The following is an 18,073-nucleotide window of genomic DNA, read 5'->3' as shown; positions in this document are numbered from 1 at the left end:
ATAGGTAATAATCTTACAGTCATTGTGCACACACAAAAAGCTGAAGCTTAAATATTTAATCAGCTAACATTTTCTGAGTGCCTACCAAATGCCAGGCATTGTTTTAAGGAAGGCATTGCTACATTAGTTTATCCTTATAGATTTTTTCCCTCATTATTGGCACTGTAATTTAAGTATACTTTGTATAAGTTATCAAAGTAAATTTCCTCTGACACAAATTAATTATTAATCTAGATTCCTGAAGTTTGAAAATGACTACACAACATTTTTTAAGTTGAAGGTGGACTTACAAAATTGAAAGTGATATTCATGCTCAGGTTAGAAGTCACTGGTTTTCAAAGGTCAGCTTGTAGGCTACAATCAACTGGGTACTTGGTAAAAATGCAGATTCCAGGTCCCTCCCTAGCTCAGTGGCAGAGTTTTGCAGTACCATGATGGGGCTTAAATTCTGCATGTTTAAAAACCGCCCTTGGCTGACTCTACTGCCCCACTTTACTCAGCAATCTCAAATTAAAGTACTGCATTTTCAAGTGGACTTTATATTTTAGATGTATGCAATACATGATAAGTCCACTAGAGGGAGGCATGATGCAGGATTAACATGTTCACATTGTAAAATATTTCTTTAGTCCACAATGCTGTCCAAGAGGGAGAATCATTTTATCTGATGAAGCGACATAAAAGATATTTGTTCAGCTGTTGAAAATAAGCAGCCACGAAGTCTTTAGATATTTCTGTGTGACTTATATTAAAATTATCAGTGTGCTTAGAAAAGGTAACCACATTTTCCTTTGCCATCAAGAGAGAAAGCAATCCACTTCCCCTTTACAAAAAGGAAGTTGTGATGCACAAGTTAGTAATTTGATCTTCACTTAAAAATCAGTGGTTCTGGGCTAGAAAGTCACTTAAAGAGCAACAAATGTAACTCCTTCCTCTAACAGATGAGAAAACTATTCAATTCTGTAAGGAGATGACAATCTGCTCCCAATCATGTGCTTAGGGAGTTATAAGGGGAGGGAACACGTGAGTGATCTCATTTGAACAGTCTCCTCAACTGGTATGTCATGTGGCTTTTGTTACCTTCATCAGCAATAAAATCATAAGATTATAGAGTTCGAAGGAACTGAGTAATCTTCTAATCTAATCTCTATCTCTCTCTCCTTTTTTCCACATAAGAAAACAAAGACCCAGAATGGTCATGTCTTGCCCAAGGTCACCCAGCCCATCATGCACCACAGGCGTGACTTGGAACTGGGTCTGCTAATCCCCAGGACAGGTCTGGTTTTCGCCCTGCTTCCTTCCAGCTGCTTGATTTGAGAGCTTTGCTCTCCTGTAACAAGGAAAGCCTTCACTATGGCTAAACAGGATATTTAAAATAAAGTGAAGATTTTATAGCTTATCCAGAGTTTATATGAGAAATATTTTTACTCCATGGAGGATACATTTTGTTAACTGTAATATATCCAAACACATTGCTGCAAACTAGTACAGTAACTGCAAATTTTTATTTTTAGAGCAATGAGTTCCCTTATTTGTTTTTAATAAAATAAGTAATAAAAAGAGAAATTTTAATGAATATACTAACTAGCACAAACAATGGATTTTATCTACACATTTCTCTTTGAATATCAGTTTAGCAAAGTGTGTCTCCCTCCCCCACCCCCCGCATCCAGTCCAGTAAAAACAACAGAACTCGCCCTGGCCGATGCTCAGTGGTTAGAGCGTTGCCCTGAGAACTGAAGGATCTTGGGTTCAATTCCAGTCAACGGCATGTCCCTTAATTGTAGGCTTAATCCCTGCCCTTCTCATGTTGATGATTCTCTCTTTGTCTTTCCCTTCCCTCCCACTCTCTCTAGAAAATCAATATCCTTGGGTGAAGATGAACAAAAAACAAAAAACCCAGAACTCTAAAAGTGAACCCACCATATAGAGTTTAGCCATTTTCCTGTTAGTTATGTCTGCTATGGTGTCATCGTCATCATCTCCATGGCTAAGCACTGGCTTTTTCCCTAAAACCTGGAAAAAAGTAAACAGATAAAAGATAAAAACCTCTCATTAAAGAATGCAGAATTTAAAAAAAAGAAAAGAAAAACATGTAGCATTTCTAAAGACATAGATTATAAAATATGTGCAATTAAAATGACCAGGCTCAAACATTTCTCAGCAATCATACTACACTGGCCTTTTCCCATGGGTCAAATCAATCAATTGCATTAAGTAAACAAACACTAAGTTTGCTAGTGATGGGAACTTCCAAAAAAATAAAATCCCAAATTTATAAGCTGAGGTGTCCATAGTATTAAAAATTAGCAGGAATAGAAGCATGGAACAGGCTGCTGAATCTCAGAGGGAAGGCAGGGGTGGTGGACAGGTGGGAAGAGATTAACCAAAGAACATGTATGCATATATGCATAACCCATGGACACAGACAATAGTATGGTGAAGGCCTGGGGTGGGAGGGGTCAATGGGGAAAAAAACATCTGTAATACTTACAACAATAAAGATTTTTTTTTAAAATATATATTTTATTGATTTTTTTACAGAGAGGAAGGGAGAGAGATAGAGAGTTAGAAACATCGATGAGAGAGAAACATCGACCAGCTGCCTCCTGCACACCTCCTATTGGGGATGTGCCCGCAACCAAGGTACATTCCCTTGACCGGAATCGAACCTGGGACCTTTCAGTCCGCAGGCCGACGCTCTATCCACTGAGCCAAACCGGTTTGGCAACAATAAAGATTTTTTAAAAATTAATTAAAATATGAGTTCTAAGTTCAGTTCTGCAACAGAATTACTTCTGTGACTTCTGCTTCTTGAAAAAGCAAACTATAGGTTTAATTAATTTATTAATAAAAAAACTTGGTTCAATATTACTATTTGAGGTAAGGTACTATTATAATTATTGACATATTATTAGCTACATAAACTGCAAGTTCTTGATGACTATATCATGCTTTGTTTTCTAATCTATCCTTGGCACTTACAAAAGTGCCTGGGGCATAGTAGATGCTTAATAATTTAGTTGTCAAATTAATATATTTATTTATTGTTGCATATATGATTCAATCCAAAAGTTCAAGCAACCCATTTCATAAAAAGTATACTTGAATCTGCTTTGAATTTCTGTACACTCAAATCACACACAAAAAATATCTCTATAAGAAATCCTGATTAATTTATTTATACAAATATCATAGAATATTAAGGACAAGAATAAAATGTAAACTTATTCTAAACAATGTGATTTTTATAACAATATTGATATAAATTTAAGTTTAGAACATGCACAAAAGGTATGAAATTCATTGTATTTCATATTCAATATTTCTTACAATATATTGTGTGAAATACAAACTGCTGAATGGCAATCGACAATAAAAATGTATACAAATCCTAATCCTTGCAGGAGTACAGGCACAGACTCAAGTTTAGAAATGCATTAAAGAACTTATTTCCTCTGGGAACAAGCCCATATTTTTGCTTATACAATGACCAATAAAATAATTTAGCCTAACTGGTGTGGCTCAGTGGTTGAGTATCAACCCAGGAACCAGGAGGTTACAGTTAGATTCCTGGTTAAGGTTCATGCCTGGGTTGCAGGCTTGATCCCCAGTATGGGGTGTGCAGGAGACAGCCAATTGATGAGACTCTCTCTCCCCCTCTCCCTTCCTCTCTGAAATCAATAAAAATATACATATTTAAAAATAAATAAAATACTTTAATTATTATACATACTAAATTATTATAATATAGTTTTTCTTTTTTGCTAAAAGTAAAATTAAGACAAAAATTAAAGCGCTTGCAATTAAGTTTTACTTTGGTAGAAGTATGTATATCTTTGAAGAGCAGTGACAGGTCTCCTCATGTACCTTTTTGTAACTCTGCTCTAACCAAGACAGGAGAATTTGGAATCAACAGTCTGTGTTAAGGACATAGCTAATACCAGTAAGTCTCTCAGGGGGCCAAGTGACTCTGAGACGTGAGTCATTCTCTAGCTTTTCATTTTCAGGCAGCAATTTCCATATCAGCCGGGGATCTTAATTAGCCTCTCAAAGGACTCTGTCTTAGTTGGGAATTGAACCCAATGGATTTACCAGAAACAGGTTTATTAGTAACTCCATGGGTAGGGGGATATTGTTAGGTAACCCTAAGGAAGAGTCTGTTCAACCAAACACCTCAGTGGGGAGCACAAATGAGTCTCCACCACATTGCCCAGCCCTTAAGGGTCCTGCCTAGAAAGAGGAAAATTAAATGTGCCCATTTCATCAACTACCCCATACACTGTGATCTTTGAAATAAGTTGCAAATACAGCTTTCCTTTTTTTCTCTGCAGATTGGGTAAAGCCGAAATTTAAAACACTCATTTAAGGTTTCTCAAGTGACCAGTATTTGACTCATGCAATCCTTTGTGAGGGAAAGAACATATTTTGACAATTTGAAGAGGAAAGGAAACAGAAGCCTTATCTGAGGATGTTCCATAAAAATTTCACCTATTGTTCTAGCCAAGACCTGTCACTCAAATGTGGAGCCCTCCTTTCCGTTAATGATATTCTGTAAGTTTCCACTTAAAAGTATCACCACCTTCTAACATGAACTGAACTGATCCTTCCACAAGACACCATTCTCAGCTCACCATTGGTGCCAGTGACTCTCCAGTCTCCCATCCACCAGGACTGAAAATCACGTGGTCAGTTATGACTACTTGCTGCCTCCACTTTGAATCTCCTATCCACTTGTCGTTAAATTCCGCTTTTTTATGATAATGTTTAGAGTCACTGATTCCTTAATTCCCACCCTAGTGAAGTCCCTCATCGCCCGTGTCATGGGTTATACCTACTGCTGTCAACTCCCGCCTGCCTCGGTCTCCCCTCGTCTTTCCATCTATTCTGGACACTTGCCTTTTATTTCACTTTACTCCTCTATTTCAAGATTAGGACTTCTAAATAAAGATTTATATCTGGAACAGTGGCCTTCAAGTTCAGTGTTCAAGCAACATCTGGGTAACCTGATAATATACAGATTCCCAACAACCAGCAACTAAGTAACAGGCAGGTGTGCTAGGGTGAGGGACTGCGCCATGGAAGGGTTACAGAATGTTACAGAATGTGCTGGGAGGGGGGACTGACGTATGGAGAAGGACTGTGTTGCCAGGATATGAGGATTGTGTATGTGCTGGGAGGAGGGACTGACGTATAGAGGGGGGTTGCAGGGTTAGGAACCATGAAAGAAAAATTGCTAGATTGTCTTAGACCAGTCAGGTGTGACTCTGTTTACCCCCCCTTTGTGCTTATGAACTTTCTGTGAGCTTCTAAGGTAACACTGTTTTGCTATAAAAATCATAATGCACACTTGCTCTTTGCCACATGCCGCGAGGCTTCCCAGAGGGGGAAGGTACGGGCTGTGGTCAGCTGGCCAGCTTAATAAAAAGGCTTTCAAATTTAAATTCGGAGTCGGTGGTCTATCTCGTTGAGCCAACCCATAACAGCAGGGGTAAAGTCGAGGAATCTGTACTCTGGATCATTCTGAATCGAGTGCTTCCTGACAGAGCCTAACTCCTAAGTCTGGCTTCCGAAGCCCGCCCAGAGCTGGATGTTACCACCCTGCATTGCTCCTCAGCGTCTCTACCAAACACCGTCTCCAACCAGGCTGATGTTCTCGGTGCTCCTTAAGGGAGCCTTGAACTTTCCTTCCCCAGGGCCTCACCTAACACCGAGTGTAACTTCTGCCTGAGCTGACTGGGTGTGGCCGAAGCATGACTGAGCAATAAATTCTTTGGTTGGTTCAGCTAATTACAAGCTGCACAGTCATAGTTACCACTTACTAAATGTCTACTGAGTCCCACATTGTAGCAAGAGCTTCAGTCACATGTCACTTCATCCCTGTACGAGCCCCCAGCCTCCACTGCTCTCTATGGAAAATGAGACATCACCTTCTTATCTTCATCGTTTTAGTGTGCCTTCTGCTTCTATTTTTCACTGAAAACAAAGTAAGTTCTCAGGTTCTGTGAACTAACATTTTAATTGCTCAGTAATTCTTATGTCTTATTTCCTTTCCCTAAAAGAAAAAAAAAATCAGTAGTTTGCAAGCATATGGTAAATAGAAATAAATTGTAAACGGGAAGAATAGTCTTGTTGTTAAGGTGTTTTTACTTGCGTTAAGACAAGTAAATATTTGCTAATAGGGAAGATTAAATATTTGCTAAATTAACAGGGAAATAAAAGCACAGGTGATTCTCAGGAGAGCTGCAACCTCACTTAGCCAGCTTAGTGTTAGAGTAACATCAACATATTTGAGATTGGATTTAGAGGGTACAACTCACACTAAAGTTAACTCATAAATTATTATTATATGGAAAGCTAATTCAAAAGTTACTGTCATATGGAAAGATAACTTACAAGTTATTATAACATCGATAGCTAGCTTACAAGTTATTAAAATACATAAGCCAGAATGCCAATGAATTTAGCCAGAACAGTTGTTCTCACTGGCTGCCCATTGGAGCCATCTGGGGAGTAAACACTACAAAAGTCTGGACCTGAGCCGGAGACTCGGATAGAAACTCAGCATTGTGCTTTTTATTTTTATTTTTTAAATATATTTTTTATTGATTTCAGAGAGGAAGGGAGAGGGAGAGAGACAGAAAGAACAATGATGAGAGAGAATCATTGATAGGCTGCCTCCTGCATGCCCCTACTGGGAATCAAGCCCACAACCCTGGCATGTGCCCTTGACCAGAATCAAACCCTGGACCCTTCAGTCCACAGGCCAATGATCTATCCACTGAGCCAAACCAGCTAGGGCAGCACTGTGTTTTTTAAAAGCCCCCTGGCCCTGGTTCAGTGATAAATTCAAGTGTTCGGTGGTATCAGCTTTGTTTTAACCTGGTTCATCTTAACCAACAGGACAGGTCTGCCAAGCATTTCTGATGTCCACGTAGCTTCTCAGGGACCTTCTCGCCTGGACAATTTCCATGGTCTGGGAACTGCCCCGAAGCAAATCTCAGGTAAAGATTTTAGGCCATTTGCCTTTTCTGGGGCTCATTAGACCTTTTTCTGTAAGACCTCATGCCCATTTGAACATTTCTACCTGGTCAGTGTTGGAATGGACACTTCTGCCATTTGCCTTTGGGATTCCTAATTTCTATGCTTTACAATGAGCATCTCCCCTCCTCTTTCTGACAATCCCTTCATTTGGTAGGCTCAAGCAATCTGCGCTGGGTGGACCCACCACTAAGAGACTCTCTGACCTTGTTCCCACATTTAAAATGGTATAACAATAAATTTCACTCACAATTATCTGTATCTGTATCTGTATCTATATCTGTATCTATATCTATATCTATATCTCCAAAACAATGTAACTGAAAATTGTGATGCACTGGATATGCTTACAAACATAATACCACTTTTTCATTTGCCCAAGTACTATCAATATAACCCAGTTCCATAACAGTGTGATTCTTTGCTCTGAAAAAAACAAAACAGGACTTAGAAGCACCATCCAGATGGCCTTGATTTAGAGAGTTCTTTCCAACATGTGAACACATTTCCTCCTGATAGTAAACAAATATTAATTACAAAACCAATACTAAGGAATTGTGAGTTGTTGACTCTTGAAGAGTCAACTTTTAATATCAGGGCTGGGCTCCTCCTTAGCACAAGATATACATGTAAAGTGATATGAGATTAATATTACTGTTAACTATTATTACGTGCTGTAAAAACTAACCTACATAGTGAATGTCAAAGAACTGTGAATCGTTGAATTGTAGAGATCTGGCCCTTTGATATCTGAGTTTTGGCTAATTCTTAGCACAAGGGATAAGAAGAAAGTGATCTCAATTGCAGAAAGAAAATACAGTCTTAATGTTAGATTTTTTTAAATTATATATTATCACTAATACTATAACAAGCATGAGGGGCAATATAAATGGAAAGATTAGAAACCTGCATTCTGGTTTAATATTTATGTTAGTTATCAAGTCAGATATAGACTGTGTGGGGGCAAAGATCCACCCTTCCATACAGTCCATCTGTCTTATTCATGGATTATTCTATTTATAGGTCCTATCACTATTACCTCACTCCATCTGCAAACCAAAAGAAAATGTACCTCATTCAGAAATGATTGCCAAGTGGTGTTAATTTGGACTGATCATATAAAAGTGACGTCTTATCAGTAAGGTCACAGTCTTCATGTTGAACTTTGGTGTGACAAAGTGAAAGACTATTTGAAATATTATTTTATTACAGCATATGGTTAACTACACAGTTAGCATACTTCTCAGGGTTCTTCATAATATTTCAACTTCCCCCACACTGGATGAACTGATGAGGAACAAAATGGGTATCTGGAGGAGAGACCAAGACGGCGGCGTAGGTAAACACCGGAGACCGCTGCCGCAAACAACCATTTCAAAAATACAACTAAAAGACTGAACGGACATCACCCAGAACCACAGGAAGGCTGGCTGAAGAGAGACTCTACAACTAGAAGGAAAGAGAACAGCAAATCGAGGCTCAGAGGCGGCGCAGTGTGGAAAATACAAAGGTACCGAGGTGCGCGCGCAAAGCGGGCTGGTGGCTGAGGGCGCGGTTGTCGTTTTCGGTCGGGAGTGAGTCTCAGACTCTGGGCTCCAGATCCGGGCGAGTCTCTAGGGACCCAGACTCAAACGGGAGAAGCGGGATTATCCGGCATCAGTTGGAACCTGAGGGCAGCTTTCTCTCCGAGGTTTGCAGCGGCTGCCGGGGTTCTGAGAAGCAGAGCCTCTGGGAACGGGACTGAGAGCGGCCATAACTGCTCCCTCCGCCCGCCCTGTTGATCCCGCCCCGCCCAAAGCCTGCGCACAGCCATTTGCCGATCGCCTCAGGCAAAGGCTGGATTAGCGCCTCCCCAGAAGGCAGACGTTTTCTTTACAGCTGATTCCTATAGCCAGTCGGCCTGGGGGTCAAATCCCTCTAGTGTTAACTACAACAATTAAGGCTTGGCTAGAACAAGACTGTGCACAGAGACCACAAGGGGGTGCACCAAGAAAGCATAAAAGATGCGGAGACAAAAAAACATGACAGAAATGGAGGATATGGAGCTAAGAATCGCAATTTTGAGGGCTTGCCATAAATTTGTGCAGAGCCTCACGAAAACTAATGAGACCCTCGATGCTACGATAAAGAAATTAGAAAGTAAGCATACACGGACTGAAATAAAGAATATTATACCCAATAGCAGACCAGAGGAGTACAATAATCAAACAAAAGATTCGACAAAAAACACCCAATTGGAAAAGCATAATGAAAAAAGAATCCGAAAGTGTGAAGATAGTGTAAGGAGCCTCTGGGACAGCTTTAAGCGGTCTAATATCAGAGTCATTGGAGTCCCAGAAGATGAGAGACAGCAAGATATTGAAAACCTATTTCAAGAAATAATGGCAGAAAACTTCCCCCACCTGGTGAAAGAAATGGACTTACAGGTCCAAGAAGCGCAGAGAACCCCAAACAAAAGGAATCCAAAGAGGACCACACCAAGACACATCATCATTAAAATGCCAAGAGCAAAAGACAAAGAGAAAATCTTAAAAGCAGCAAGAGAAAGAGGCTCAATTACCTACAAGGGAATACCCATACGACTGTCAGCTGATTTCTCAACAGAAACTTTGCAGGCCAGAAGGGAATGGCAAGAAATATTCAAAGTGCTGAATACCAAGAACCTACAACCAAGATTACTTTATCCAGCAAAGCTATCATTCAGAATTGAAGGTCAGATAAAGAGCTTCACAGATAAGGAAAAGCTAAAGGAGTTCATCACCGCCAAACCAGTATTATATGAAATGCTGAAAGGTATCCTTTAAGAAGAGGAAGAAGAAGAAAAAGGTAAAGATACAAATTATGAACAACAAACATGCATCTATCAACAAATGAATCTAAGAATCAAGTGAATAAATAACCTGATGTACAGAATGAACTGGTGATTATAATAGAATCAGGGACATAGAAAGGGAATAGACTGACTATTCTTGGGGGAAAAAGGGGTGTGGGAGATGCGGGAAGTGACTGGACAAAAATCATGCACCTATGGATGAACACAGTGGGTGGGGAGTGAGGGTGGAGGGTGGGGTGGGAGCTGGAAGGAGGGGAGTTATGGGGGGAAAAAAGAGGAACAAATGTAATAATCTGAACAATAAAGATTTAATTTAAAAAAAAAAAAAAAGGAAAAAAAAAATGGGTATCTGAATTAAATACTAGAAATCCAAACAAAAGATTCATTAAAATAAACAACAAATGAATTCTGCCTTTAACCGTGCCTGGCACATAATAAGCTATCAATAAATGGTAGACAGAAACAGCTTGAGCAGCTATATAGTGCTCTTGAAAGGATATAACCTTGCAGCATGCGCTTCTTGTCACTATGATTCTTTGGATTGGGGTGCATGCTGAGTATCATTGCCTTAAAGTAAAATGAAGAAACTAATTTAAATATGACACAACAGAGAGAAGGAAAGGAACATTTTTGGAGCCCTTTAACTAATTAAAAATATTTGACTGGGAAACCTATAAAGGGACCTCTTTTCGTATGGCTCTCATAATGTCATTTCAATTAGATAACAACTACTGATGAAAATCTCCAATGTGCCCGGTATCATGCTATATGAATAGGAAATTTAAAAATATTTAACACATTGTTAAATTCCCCAAGAATTTACAAAAAGACACTGGAAAATAAAGGAGAGGTAAATAAGAAAGCTAAACCACTTGGACAGCACACAAAAAGCAGCGTGCTTTTCTGACAAAACGGTTTCTGTTGTCTCTGAGTATTAAGCTGAAAGGGGCCATAGAAGCCACTCTGTCCAATCCCTCATTTTACAAAAGAGGAACCAAAGACAACGAGAGGTTGAAGGACTTGCTCGGGACCTAGGATGACCATGGAAAAGCTTAGTCTGAGAGTTAATGCAACACTGCTTCCACCACCCACTCTGTAAGGACAAATCCTCTTCCTGGGTCCATTTCTATCAAAGAATAGCTTTGAAACTACTGAAACAAGAGGTTATAATCAATTTAAAATACATTTTATATATAGATTTTTGCTTCCAAATATGAGAATTAGAAGACTTAAGTGGTCATTAGATGTCTAGAACAAAGGCTTAAAAGAATATTAAAGATCAATTTGTTTTGAATAGCTTTCAAGGTCTAATTTATAGCAATGTCATTCTGACTATTGGAAATCCAAGTAAGCCTTCTCAAATTTTATTTTTTTAGATGGCCTTTTTTTCTGATCATAAATGGAATATACAATTATTATAAAAAGGAATATACAATTATTATAATAAGTTTGAAAATACAAGGGCAAATGAAGAAAATATCAAGCAGCCACATCCAAAAAAGTCAAAGATAATATTGGTATTATTAGTAATATTTCAGCAGATTTCTTTTAAATATATGTATATGTGATTACATAGCTATAATAGAAGCTTACATATTAAGATAACATATGTAAAATTTTATACCCTGCCATTTCTCTTAGTATTAGATCATGAGCATCTTCTCACTAAATCAAAATTATTTCCAAAACATCATTAATGTGAAAATCTGTGTTTAGTGGTTATTAAAATAATTAATTATAATTGATCATTATAATCAATACAATTATCTCATATCATTTTTTCTTCAAAAATATATTTTCATAGTCAAACTCAAAAGTATTACCTATCTATTTATCTTTAACTATCATAGGAGATAGGGTCAAGGCTTCCTTTGATAGTCATATCAACAGTGAGAGGAAAGTCTTGATGTTCTGCTTTCCAGGTGCCATAACTTCGATAACTCTATCTCCTCTTATCTAATCTGATCCTAAGTAGTAGAGAATTTGTTAAAACTAGTACACATACACATACACATACACACACACCTTGTCCCACATGCTTGCCTTAAAAGTAGTAACCTTGCAAACACAATCTAAGTCACAATACCTTTATAAGCTCTGATGGCTCATTTCCTTCTTCCACCACAATTAGTTGAGATCTTCCGTTTCTTTCATTGTCCCGAATGCCAATGGCCACCTGGCTGGCCTTCAGGCGCTCATATTTGTTGCATGAGGAACCACACCACTGGTAAATTTCCTAAAAGAAAGAGACAGATTTTTTCACCTCAGTGATATGTGGAGAACATTCAGACCTATTGTAATACACATTGTGATTAACTACAAAAAAGTATCCTATATAATAAAAGGCTAATATGCAAATAGACCAAACGGCGGAACAACCAGAACCCTAACCCTAACCCTGATCGCTCGGCGCTGTCAGCGGGTGCAAGGGGCAGTTGCCGGCCCCGATTACCTTTGAGGGCTTCTACACCTCCCCATGCTCCTAAGAGGCAATGGGGCAGCAGCCGCCACTTGCACCCATTGACGGTGCCCGCCCACTCGCACCCACTGCTGGCACCAGTCCCAATTGTTCCGCACCATCAGCAGATGTGAGCAGGGCCAGAGACATCAGCATGTGGAAGCAGTGGTGGCAGGGTGGGCCTGCAGGTAGACAGGGGACCAGGGGCTGTGGTGGGAGGGGCTGGGCGGGGGTGCGCAGGAAGGGCCGAGACCCGCCTCTGTGCCCACAGCAGCCTCGTAGCCCACAGTTCCTTTCAAGGTGCACAAATTCATGCACTGGGCCCTTAGTAAAAAATAAAATTAAAAAATATAAGGTCATAGGTGTTTTATTATAAAGTTGCGCACCTGAAATTTATATAATGTTATTAACCAATGTTATTCCAGTAATTTAATAAAAATTTTTAAATGATCTGTTGTTGAGGTATACATGATTTCATATATTTAATTTATATTTTATTCTGTATTCTGTTGCTCTCAGAATTATAAATTATGCATTTTTTATTTTATTTTTAAAAATATGTTTTTTATTGATTTCAGAGAGGAAGGGAAAACAAGAGAGAGATAGAAACATCAATGATGAGAGGGAATCATTTATTGGCTGGCTTTTGCATGCCCCCTACTGGGGATTGAGCCCACAACCCAGGCATGCGCTCTGATTGGAATTGAACCTGGGACCCTTCAGTCTGCAGGCTGACACTCTATCCACTGAGCCAAATCGGCCAGGGCAAATTAAGCATTTTTTTAAACATGGAAAATATAAACATATCTCACCATTCTTTGCATAAGTACAATTTATGAAAGTAAACTTACATAGATTTCATCAATTTAAAATAATAAATGTACTATATTTCAGAATGATTGTCAAGAATCTGTTATAGTAATATGCTCTTGATGGTTATAAAAACTGATATAACACTTTTGTAAAGCAATTGAACAATTCTTATCAAGAGCCATGAAAGTGTTAAAACTTTTAGCCCAGTAATATCACTATCTAAAATTTATGTTAATAAATTATTCATAAAGAGAAAAAAAAACCACATATACAAAGGTTTTCATTGCTATGTGATTGTATTAGTGAGGCATTAAAAAGACATTGCATGTTCAATAATAGGATAAAATTTATGTAAATTATGACACAGAAAAAAATACTTGGTATCTATTTAGAAACAGCTTGATATACTATAAATTAAGTATATTATATTAGCTGACATTTATATTAAAATATATATTTTAGTCTTGGATACAGTGTTCAAAAGCTATACAGACACAAGTGTGAAATAAAAATAAAGTATCATTTTCTCCATTGAATGTGGTTTAACTAAAATATGGAAGAGAAGTTTAATAGTACCTTTCAGCCTGGTGGGGTGTGGGAATGGGCATTATCACATACTGTGCGGGTGATATTAACTGACAGGCTTTTTTTGAGAGCAGTTTGGCATCATATCAAAAAATATGTGCTTTTGGATCAGAAAACTTCACTCCTAAGAATCTATTCTATAGCAGTCAAACATGGGATACAAAAACAAAGAAACACACAACTTCCCATCCATGGAAAGATGGCTATATAAATGTATTACATGGATACTGGAGACTAGACTTCAGTGGTTAAACATTGAGGAAAATGTTTAAATACTGACATAGGAAATTATCCAAGGTATATCATCAAGGATAAAATAAAGCCCTAGAATAATATAGATCCAATCAAGTAGAAACAGAAACATAATCTCTGTTTCTGTGTTTGCAGAAAAAGATTTTAAAATTAAAGACACAGTTTTAATACAAAGGGAAAATCATATAAGTGCAGAAAGAAAGCCTTCAATTTTTATAGTAGCTAAGTCCGTGTATTTTTCCTTTTTTAAAAAATGTCACATTTATTAGGTGCCTAATATGAGCTAGACGTTGGGGATAGAGAGATGAAAATGGGAAAATGAGGAAAAATTGACATGCAGACAATTAGTGCTAATAATATATTTGCACTACATTTGGTTTTCAAAAGTTTCCACACATATTTCATCTAGTCAGTCTTGGAGAGGGGGTTAGCATAGTGCTAAGTGTGAAGGAGACAGACATTGGTGGCCACTTATTGGCTATGTGACTTTATGTTTGCAATTTTTAATAAATTAATAACAGCAAAACAACATAGTGCCCAAGATTCAAAGGCATTGGCTCTTTTCTCTGGCTATAAGACATTTCTAGTCCAGAGTCATTTCTTTATTCAAAAATGGTTTACTGCTTGCCTGAAATGAGAGAGAGAGAGAGAGAGAGAGAGAGAGAGAGAGAGAGAGAGAGAAACTATACGCCCCCAACGAGGATTGAACCCTCAACCCAGGTATGTGCCCTGACTAGGAACTGAACCCGCAACCTTTTGGTGTATAGGATGATGCTCCAACCAAGCCACGCGGCTGTGACAGCCTCTGTTAGTTTTTTATTAGTGTATAAAAGTGGGTCCAATTTCTGAATATTTATTTTGTATCTGCTACTTTACTCAATTTATCAGTTCTAATAGTTTTTTGGATGGAATCTTTGGAATTCTCTCTAAATAGTATCATTTCATTTGCAAATAATGCCAGTTTTACTTCTTCCTTTTCTATTTGTGCCATTTATTTTATTTTATTTTTTTAGTTGTCTGATTGCTGTGGGTAGGAAGGAAGATGATTTTTGAAAATACAGATACCTGAGCCTTACCCTTAGGTAATCTCAGGTGTGTTTCTTGAACCCTCCCCAAGTGATGTTAGCATTCACCCAGGGCTGAGAACCCCTGCTGGTACCCTGAGCACCTTGCACCGAGCACAAATTACAGGGAGCCTGTAACATCTAATTATCTAATGCAGCCATGCCAGCTACTCTCCCGAGTTAGTACAGGCTCTTAGCTCTGATTTCTTTGCTACCTCATTCCATGTGATTTTGCAAATGATTCTCTTCTCAGCAGGTCTGAGAAAGCAAATTTCTAATATTTACACTACAGTGAAATTCAGCAGGTAGATCCGAAGTTAGCTTTCTGAATTTTTCAGGCTTACTAGCAACTTTCATTACTGAGTTGCTTTGTGTTTATACAACCATCTAACACAGGTTTGTTCTCCCTACCTTAGTCGTAGAATGACCTCTCCCCTACTTCAAAGAGATTATATAAAATCATACAAAATTTTATTAGCAACTGCAAAGCATTATTGAAGCTTGGGAAATGTGTTTAAAAGTGAATTGTAGATAATGATAATTTTACAAACATAATTATCATTTAATGTTGAATTTTACAATATCCTATGGATCCCAAAATATTTTGTATTTATTACTTTTGGTTGGGAGTTTTTATGTGCAGTATTGATTCACAGAGAAATTTAGTTGTACTAAATATTCCTCATCATTTCTTAGAGACTACAATTTTGACCTTTAAAATAGCAAAAACAGGCCTATGAAATACCCATAAAAATAATAAAACTTTAAGAGTGAAGTTTTCTCTTTAACTCAAAGATGACTGAATCACTAAAAAAAGTGTTATAGAACATTTCCTATTGAGCACAAAAATGAATGTTCTCTGTTATGCTTACACCTTACTCTGCTCCTATTTTTATAAATGTGACATCTTATTTACTAGACTTAATTTTCAATGGTTAATTCTGACAAGAAATGCAATAAAATATGGATTCTAATTATATACTGCTAAAAGCCGGAACTGGTTAAATAGTCATATTAATTAAAACACCCTTTTCATTTAATGCTAATTAATTTTTATGCAAATACAGTTCATTCGATTATGGCAGCAGCACCTATAAATGTGCTTTAAAATCTAAAACAATTTTAGCAACTCAGTAATTTATATTCCACTATGTGTGGATAATGTGTTTAGTACATTTCATTTTAACAGAGCTCTACTGTGCTGAAATACATGTGTAGTACTATTAATAAACCGTACCGCTCAACACTACTCTATTTAGAGGTAGTTGGTTAAGACTACTTCACCACTGTGCACAAGGAAGCTTTGTACTCAACTGGCACCATACTTGAAGAATTTTCTTTTTATAATTCCAGGAGTGGGCTGCAAAAAATAAATTCTGCATAGAGGTAAGAACTATCTAAACTGATGAGATAGGTGGATCTGTATTATTACAAAAATGTTTTCATTATAACTTAAATTGTTTTATTTATAATATTTGGCTGGGACAGTGGTTCCCAAACTTATTTGGCCTACCGCCCCCTTTCCAGAAAAAATATTACTCAGCGCCCCCTGGAAATTAATTTTTTTAAAATTTTAATAGCAATTAAACAGAAAGATATATGTATTAATGTTTCTACCTTTTTCGTAAAATATAGTAAAGAAAGGTGTAAATTAGAAACATTGAAGTTTGAAATTATGAAACTATTTATTGAACTCAGAATAGAAAGGTAATACAAAAAAAGTTAAAACAAATGCACCTGAGGCCATCACCGCCCTCCTGGATCGCTGCAGCGCCCACTTTGGGAATCACTGGGCTGGGATTTAGAAGAAATGCCTTTTTCATAAACCTGATTTAAGCATACTAGACCTGAAAAACTGTAATGCAAACATGGTTTCAGAGGCAAGTATTTACCTTCTAAGATCCTAAAGACTTTAACAACTCAACATTAAATGTTATATTTCTTTGGATAAGTGACATATAAACTTCCTGTAAACATGAAATATCCAGTCAATTCAGAATGAAGTCCACTTAAATTCTGGCCAAAATGTGTTGATGTACATCTAGCCCATGAACACTATCTAGTAGAAGTTTATGGAACTATGTAGTTAACTCTTAATATACAAACTCTAAACGGAAACTAAATTGCTCTGGGTTATTAGAAAAGGAAGAAATCGAGAGTAAAGACAATATCTGTTACTGGCAATTAATTTGGCCCACTAGTAACAAGAAAAAAAAAGCAAGTGAGTGATATTTATAGAAACAACCATATTGGGGGTAAATTAGAAGTTTCTAAAATTTCCTGTAAACTATGTAGTCGGGGTTAACCAGTAAAACACCAAAGTGCAGCCAAACCGCATTTGGGGGACAGGAAATAAGAGCAGAAATAAAACAATGCTCAGCAATGCCCTTGAAAAGAAGCAAGATTTCAGAAGCTAACTTTAAAGAACACCCCAGACAGCCAATGTGATGGTGACTCATAACATGTGCAAAGAATTCAGCACAGACTAGCTACCCTTTCATCCTTTCTAAGTTACTTAATCTAAGTCCATCTAAAATTTTATAAAAGGGGACCATACCTTGTCCTCTTCCTTGTTTCTATTGGCTTTATTTTTTTACTGTGTTTAGTTTTCCCTTAGACCTAGTTAAACAAATATAGAAATTCATTTGATATCCTGCTAGGCTGGAAGCTCTCTAAACATAGCTTAAAATATAATGATGGTTTATGCTATGTCTTAAATCTACCTTTTTTTTTTTAATTTAAAAACTTTAAAACATGGTTTTTGTTTTTGGATAAGCAATATATATCCTATTCTATTGTTCAAAGCCAAGCCAACTCAATCCCCATCAATGGCATATATGTGTGTTTTTTAAATGCCTCTGACTGAAGGACGGAAGATGAATGGAGTGAGTATGCAGGGCCACAGATGGCTTGATGACCAGAAGGGAATCAACTGTATGTGAACTAGGGCAGAGCCGTGGTGACGGAGAGAAGAGAAGAATCCCGGGGTATTTAGTAGGCTAAACCTTGCAGAACTGGTCAGCCATG

At 37.6% G+C, this 18,073-nt stretch overlaps 1 protein-coding gene across 2 annotated transcripts in view; it reads right to left on the bottom strand.

Moving 5' to 3' along the window:
* SCIN (scinderin) overlaps nt 1-18,073 on the bottom strand; it is a 55,995-nt gene that overhangs the window by 20,831 nt on the left and 17,091 nt on the right. For both annotated transcript variants that reach the window (XM_070424357.1, XM_070424358.1), the window contains 2 exons: nt 11,961-12,110; nt 1,924-2,016 (listed from right to left, as the gene is read on the bottom strand). In XM_070424357.1, coding sequence (XP_070280458.1) covers nt 1,924-2,016; nt 11,961-12,110 — 243 coding nt within the window. The remainder of the gene's footprint in view (nt 1-1,923; nt 2,017-11,960; nt 12,111-18,073) is intronic.

This window comes from Myotis yumanensis, unplaced genomic scaffold, assembly GCF_028538775.1.
Source record: "Myotis yumanensis isolate MYYU_CA2020_CCGP unplaced genomic scaffold, mMyoYum1.0.hap1 SCAF_9, whole genome shotgun sequence".
In the NCBI taxonomy this organism is placed as follows: domain Eukaryota; kingdom Metazoa; phylum Chordata; class Mammalia; order Chiroptera; family Vespertilionidae; genus Myotis; species Myotis yumanensis.
The sequence above is the reverse complement of the archived record's forward strand: the minus strand, read 5'-3'. Positions and strand labels throughout refer to the sequence as shown.